This window comes from Xiphophorus hellerii, chromosome 3 (assembly GCF_003331165.1).
Source record: "Xiphophorus hellerii strain 12219 chromosome 3, Xiphophorus_hellerii-4.1, whole genome shotgun sequence".
NCBI classification, from domain to species: Eukaryota; Metazoa; Chordata; class Actinopteri; order Cyprinodontiformes; family Poeciliidae; genus Xiphophorus; species Xiphophorus hellerii.
In genome coordinates, this window is record NC_045674.1 from 14,418,477 (window position 1) to 14,425,745 (window position 7,269).

A 7,269-nucleotide genomic window follows, 5' to 3' on the forward strand; every position below is an offset into this window, starting at 1 on the left:
AAAAGATCTAGTACTCGTTGAAAACACCATCGCCATGGCAACAAGGAAACTTTCTACAACTTCTTCTTGTTTTTCTTTACTTTTTTATTTGCTTAAATCAACAATCCGTTCACATAATGATGGGAATGTTAATATAAATGATAATTTACCAAAAGAAATGAATATGGATGACTACATTTTTGCCACCTCGGGCTAATCAAGCCGCAGTTCTCATAAATTGAGACGCAGCTCCAGAAGAAAAACATTAATAAAGGAGGCAGTCACGGGATGACGCCTGTATCGTGTCTGTCAACAAAAACATGGTGATGTCCCTCCGGAATGGATCATCTGAGTTTGTGTGCCTGACAGACTCGATTTCCCACAAAGCAGCAGGAAGTCATGATGACGTATTTAGTCTGCGACCAGAACTGAAGCACTTCGCACAGGAGGACAGCAGCGACTAAACATTCAGCTTATTCGCTTAAAACAGATTATTTTTGGTTCATCACGCAGCGTTTTGGTCACTAATTCGGGCCTATTTTGAGCCTCGGAGGTAAGTTTATGTATTTTTTTATTTTTATAAACTCCGGGTGACGTTCAACAACGTTTACTGAAGCTAACTGGCTAACAGAGTTACAGCCAGAATAAACGCTGGTGCATTTCTGCTGTATGCAAACATCAAGTCTTGTCTCGGTGTTTATGGCATTTTTGGTGTTTCTATTGTGGTTCAGAGGGCTGGAAACGGTACTGTGGCGTTATCATTATTTAACATCTGTTAGATTAGGGGTATTTCTATTCAACCTGACACTTTGTATAATATGTATTACCAGCTGGTTTAATATTTATTTATTAATTCGTTCTATTTTAACTTTTACCAACGTTTTAATATTTTATGGGAGCGTGTGCAACGTAATTTCGTCCTGCATTGTTGTGTTGAATGAAGGGAATCTTTAATCTGTCTAAACTTTTGACCAGTTTAAAACTGACATTTGGTATATTAATGGTGGTTATTAATGGTTAATTTTCTCAAATTGCTCTCGCTCATTATTTACTTAATGGTAAACATTTTCATCTCTAGATACATTCCTTTAATAATTTTTTTTTTTGTCGTTTTAACATTATTACGATTTTTGTAGACCCACCTCTGCATGCAGTTTCTCACACAAACTGTTTTTATGCTTAAAACACATTTGCATTTAATTGTTGAACTTGGTCTACTACATGTGTAAGATTAGTATTTTAAAATCAAATTGAAAGAAGATATTCTTTCAATGTGATTGAAATAATATTTTTATATTTTAAATTTTGTCTTTATGCTGTATTTGTAGCTATTTTGATAAGATCCACTTTTAATCTTTTTTAAGCATCAATCAGATTTTATTCATGGGGGATTTTAATGCAGTTGAATATAAGAACTAAGTGCTTAACACAAGTTAAAAACAAAGGAGCAAACAACAATCACTAAAAATGCAAAACTAAGTTTAAAAAAATAAAATTAAGAAATGTAAAAATATATAAAGCACCAGACAAGGTATTTTAACTATTAGAGAAGTAATGATTAAAAACTAAATTACACTTTATTTATGATGATCTCTCAACATTTAAGTGTTTTGGATCCAATTAAAAATGGAATCAAATGAAAAAAAATTGTAATTAAGAACAAGTTATTGAAGTTCAAGTAGATGCCAAGTTAACAATGTGTGTTTGTATTCATTTTTGGTGATACTTTGAATAACACCTCAACTTCCCTGAACAAATTATTTTTCATTAGGTGAGAGGTGAAGCCTCTTTATATATTCACTTTTAAGGCAAACTGTTATACAAACTAAAATCAGTTTTCTTTCATCTCTTTGTGATTCATGCTTTTCACTAAAATGCATCCCTTATTTCACCACTGTCTATTGCTTCATAACGATTTCCTTTCAGATGTCTCTCGCTGACGAGCTCCTGGCTGATCTGGAGGAAGCCGGAGATGAGGGAGAAGATGGATTGTATCCGGAAGAAGAGGAGGGGGATAGCGATGGAGAGAGGAGTCAGGGAAGGATGGAGGGAGCGCTGGAAGATATTCCAGAGGAGATGGAGGTGGATTACAGTAAAGCTGAGAGCGTGGCGTCCATCGCTAAGCTCCGCAATAGCAAACAGGTATTTATTTTGGCTTTATATAAAGTAATATTTGGTGTAAACAAACCTAGTTGGGTTTATAATCATGTTGTGTCTTTTAAAAGTTTTCAGACATTATGGAGAAAATCTCAGAATATATTGGAAAGCAGCGCAAAAACTCAGACGGTGAGTGACATATTTAAAACTCAAATGACTGTTAAAGTATTACATTGCGTAATATTGTTAATGGTTGTACTTGGAAGTAAAATATTATCTTTTTGTGGTTCTTCTTAGTTTCAGGTCCAGTTGAGGCCGATCCAGAATACAGGCTGATTGTAGCAGCCAATAATCTCACCGTGGAGATCGACAATGAGCTCAGTGAGTTTCTGTAAAACGAGAAATATTGTTTAAAAGTGTGAAGAAACGTGTGTCCCTCTTTAATAATCAGAGTTTTGTCTCCTGTTTTTTCAGACATAATTCATAAATTCACTAGAGACAAATATTCCAAGAGGTTTCCAGAGCTCGAGTCTTTGGTGCCAGATTCTCTGGATTACATCCGCACAGTCAAGGTACGCCGGGATTTAAAAAAACAACAAAAAACACATTTTCAACTTGTACTTTGACAGGGCTTCACTTGGAAACACATTTAAATGGGACCAGATCTTTTCTGTTTTATATCAGTTAGGATTAAAAAAAAATTTTTCTGTTTGCTAAACGTCCTTTTTTTGAGGAGTGGCTGTCACAAAGCCTTGATCCCAACACCAAAGAACATTTGCGGTCGGAGCTGAAGAGCTGCAGCACGGCCTTCAAACCTGACCCAGTTAAACCAGTTCTGACAGGAGGAACGGGCCAGAATCCCAGCAGGCATAGGAAACCGAAAACATTTGACTCGAGTCGTACAGTTTAAAGCAACACTAGAAAATACAGAATAACTGTGTGTAAAGTTCTGAAATTAAAGAAGTAGAAAAATTAAACTACCTGTCATGAAGGTGGCCTTGATAATCCTGTCTGTCCTAAAACAGGAAAAGTTTTTCCAGATTTAACATCAGGGAGAGACGAAAAGGTTGCTGTTCTTTTCTACATGGTGTAATTTAACTGCATTTCGTCTCTCCTGTTGTCTCTTTGAAGGAACTGGGAAACAATCTGGAGAAATGTAAGAACAATGAGACTCTGCAGCAAATCCTGACCAATGCTACCATCATGGTGGTCAGCGTCACAGCTTCGACCACACAAGGGCAAGTCTCTCATATTTAATCATATGAACGTTAAACCCGCTTCTATAGCTGCAGCTTCACAGTCGTTCAATATTCCTATTTAAAATGATGCTGTAAAGAGCTCAGTTGAACTTTGTGGGCTTGCAGATCGTTGCTGACTGAGGATGAACTGAAGCAGCTTGAAGAGGCGTGCGACATGGCGCTGGAGCTGAACCAATCCAAACACAGGATATACGAGTACGTGGAGTCCAGAATGTCCTTCATAGCCCCGAACCTGTCCATCATCGTGGGAGCATCAACTGCTGCCAAGATTATGGGTGAGAGGGGAAAAAAGCCAAATAGAACCAGAACAAGCATTTTACGAACGCGCCCTTCACTTGTTGCTGATGTTTTTGTTTTCCTCGTCCTGGCTGCAGGAATCGCTGGCGGTCTCACTAACCTTTCAAAGATGCCGGCCTGTAACCTGATGCTGCTGGGGGCTCAGAGGAGAACGCTGTCTGGCTTCAGCAGCACGTCTCTGCTTCCACACACAGGATTCATCTACCACTGTGACGTCGTGCAGTCGCTGCCGCCTGTAAGCTGATCGTGTTGATCCGTCGGTCCTTTCCCCTCTGAGCTGAAGCTTTGTTCAATCTGTATATCACTTCTTCTTTCCGATTTTAATTTACAACAAAAAATGAAAAAGTTATTTGTTTTCGGATACAAAAAAAAACCAAGACTACTTTCTACTTTTTTTCGTCTTTGTATTTTTAATTTTAGTCTCAGATCAAAAATACAAAATGGAAAAGCGGGCTGCAGTCTGTGTACTTTTTGTCCAATTGTTTCATAACAGAGTCAAAATTTGAAAAAAAGAAGTGTTCATTTTTACTTCAAAACACACAATACATTGATGTTTTTTGTAGTTTAGATTTTATCCTCACATCAAAAATCAGACCTTTTATGAAACGCCCAAACCGTAATCTCCCCCGTTACTTGGTTTCTGACACTAACGACAACAAACGCACATTACAGCAAAATACTTGAAAATAAACACAAAATAAGGTAAAAACATTGTTCGTTAAGAATGGATGAGAAATGTTTAGATACTTGAATGGCACATTTTTACATTTTTATAATGAAAATGTCAGAGAATGTTACCTACTAGCATTAATGTTAGTCGTTTAAAGAAAGAAAAAGTCATCTTCGTATCTGTGAATGTATAATGAGGCGTACATCTTAAAACCTTTCTCCAGCTTACTTGTTAAATTGAAAAATTAACAAGTTGTTAATTTTAAAATTTTTGATGATCAATTGAACAAATGGTACCCGGAGCGGCCGCAGGACCCAGTTTGACTTTTACATGTCATTGCTCAAATTTATGTGACCCAGAAATTGTTCTGCTGGTAAAAATGAAAGAGTGCTGGTTACCCAGTGTCACCATAACATCACTGAATATCCTACCGTTTATGAAGAGCAATTCCAGCATTATGTAAAGAAATATCAAAATCTAATTTGGCCTATTTTGCATTTTTGATCCAAGTCTAAAATAGAAGATGTTTTTGTTCCCATACAATTCAAAAGCAGATAAAAAAATGGATGTTTTTTATCGAGTTTGTCAATTGAAAATGATCCACTGGTCCAACTGGTTAAAACTTTCTGTTCTCCTTCCACTCAGGACCTGAGGAGGAAGGCGGCCCGTCTGGTGGCAGCAAAATGCACCCTGGCTTCACGAGTGGACAGTTTTCATGAGAGCTCAGATGGAAAGGTCTTAGAAACATGCACAGTTGATGCATTTTTACTTTACAATCATGATAAGAACGACTTAAGATTGTGTTTATTGTAAACGTTTTATTTTTATTTTTCTTCTGCAGGTTGGGTATGATCTAAAAGAAGAGATCGAGAGGAAGTTTGATAAATGGCAGGAGCCGCCGCCAGTGAAGCAGGTCAAACCTCTGCCGGCGCCGCTGGATGGACAGAGGAAGAAGAGAGGAGGGAGAAGGTAGAGAATCCATCAGGAAGGCCTGATTTTCAACCAATTTATCGTTTTTAGACATAAAAAGCTACGAAGCCCTAAAGTGAGCAACAACTAAAATCATAATCCTATGTTCCTTAAATCAGGCAATATCTGGTTAAGTAAATTCAGGCGACTCCAATGAAAAAAGCTTCCTGAACGTTGAAAGCAAAGACAAGCATCTGGCATAACTCACACTTATAAGTTTTAAATGCCAGCAGCTATAAATATAGCTCCCATTTCCAAGCTAACTGTTCTCTTCTCTTTCCCTGCAGGTATCGAAAGATGAAGGAGCGTCTCGGGCTGACGGAGATTAGGAAACATGCCAACAGAATGACCTTTGCAGAGGTGTGTGTGTGATTTTTTTATTTTCTCTTCTCGGCTCTGTTTTTAGATTTGTTGCGTTGTTTCGTAATCTTGCTGCAGCGTCTTCCCATCAGCTTACATTCTGTCTTTATACTACAAAATATTTCTCTTGGAGAATGTGGAAACAGTTTGTATAAAAATAAAACTCCATGCTGAGTGTCTCGTTGCGTCAATGTGCCAAAACATTAATAGATGGAAAGGGAAGGTAAAAAAAGAAATCTGCATCGTTTTAAACTATTTTACCCCACATTGGTAAATTTCTGCTAAAGTCAAAAGAGTTCAACATGCAGTCAGGTAATATAAAAATCACACTTTATAACCTCTGTTTGACTCTACATGCATAAAGCATCATTTATATTTAAAAATTATGTCGTCAGGCAGTCCAAAATATAAAGTTGTGTTAAAATGTTCTTATTTTAAGGACCAAAATGAAAATAATTAATATAAATAAGCTAATTACAAAGTCAGGGAAAAGAGAATTTTTAAAAAATCAGTTTCTTTAGAGATAAAACTTATGAAGCTTTAAGAGAAACACGACAGAGATGTTGTTTATTTGTTAAAACAAGCTTTGTACTTCGTTCAGTGAAGTTGCTCACTGAAGTTTCTGGGTTGAGTGTCCAGAAAATGTACTCAAGTAAAAGTAAAAAGTACAGTGTCGTAAAAATACTCTTAAAAGTAAAAATTTTTCCAAAATGTTACCCAAGTGAATCTAACTAGCTTCTACCCAACCCTGTTGCTTTTTAATTAGCTCATGTGAAAAGTTTCAAATGGTGAAAACTAGTTGAGGTTTGTGGGTTAAATGCATTGATCAGCTAAGTCTTTAAATACACATGCATGTTTGTTTTTAGTTGAGATAAAATGGTTTTTATCTTTGCTCATTATTTATTATTTAGTCACTTTATGTGGTGAGGCTTTAAGCTCATCTCTGACTTTGTGTGGCAGATTGAAGATGATGCTTATCAGGAGGATCTGGGCTTCAGTCTGGGTCAGCTGGGAAAAAGCGGCAGCGGCAGAGTCAGACAGGCTCAGGTCAACGAGGCCACCAAGGCGAGGATCTCCAAATCCCTGCAGGTAAACGCTCGCTGCTCCTTTATTCTTCCAGCTCTGCTTGATTTATGTTGTCTCTCATATCTGTGCGCGCCATTTTATCGCCGACAGAGGACGCTGCAGAAGCAGAGCATGACATATGGAGGAAAGTCCACAGTCAGAGATCGCTCGTCGGGAACCAGCTCCAGTGTCGCTTTTACTCCTCTTCAGGTAAGAAGTGTGACCTTTGGTGAGTGGCGCGCTTTATCTTTTTTATTCTCCTTTTTCGGCTCATTCTGCTTTCCCCTGCAGGGCCTGGAGATCGTAAACCCTCAGGCTGCAGAGAAGAAGGTGGCTGAAGCCAACCAGAAATATTTCTCCAACATGGCAGAGTTCCTCAAAGTGAAAAAGGAATGAAAGATGTAACCTTGTGCATTTGTCATTTTCTCCCATGTGCTCCACCCTGTTTATTTTTATTTTACCATTGTAATAAAATGTTTAGAGTCTTGAGTTTGGTCTAAAATGATGTAAACTGTAATAATTTGAATTTTCTTTTTTTTTTTTTAATGATCTTCATTAAAGAGTTTAACCCTA

General features: G+C 37.5%; 1 protein-coding gene across 1 annotated transcript; it reads left to right on the forward strand.

The window, feature by feature from the left end:
• The first annotated feature begins 377 nt into the window (after positions 1-377).
• prpf31 (PRP31 pre-mRNA processing factor 31 homolog (yeast)) lies at positions 378-7,269 on the forward strand. Its single transcript, XM_032559460.1, has 14 exons — positions 378-532; positions 1,906-2,121; positions 2,205-2,265; positions 2,374-2,457; positions 2,551-2,648; positions 3,208-3,314; positions 3,441-3,610; positions 3,710-3,867; positions 4,948-5,037; positions 5,144-5,271; positions 5,559-5,631; positions 6,592-6,720; positions 6,808-6,906; positions 6,988-7,269. The coding sequence occupies exons 2-14, from the start codon at positions 1,906-1,908 to the stop codon at positions 7,090-7,092; spliced, it is 1,518 nt and encodes a 505-aa protein (XP_032415351.1). The 5' UTR covers positions 378-532; the 3' UTR covers positions 7,093-7,269.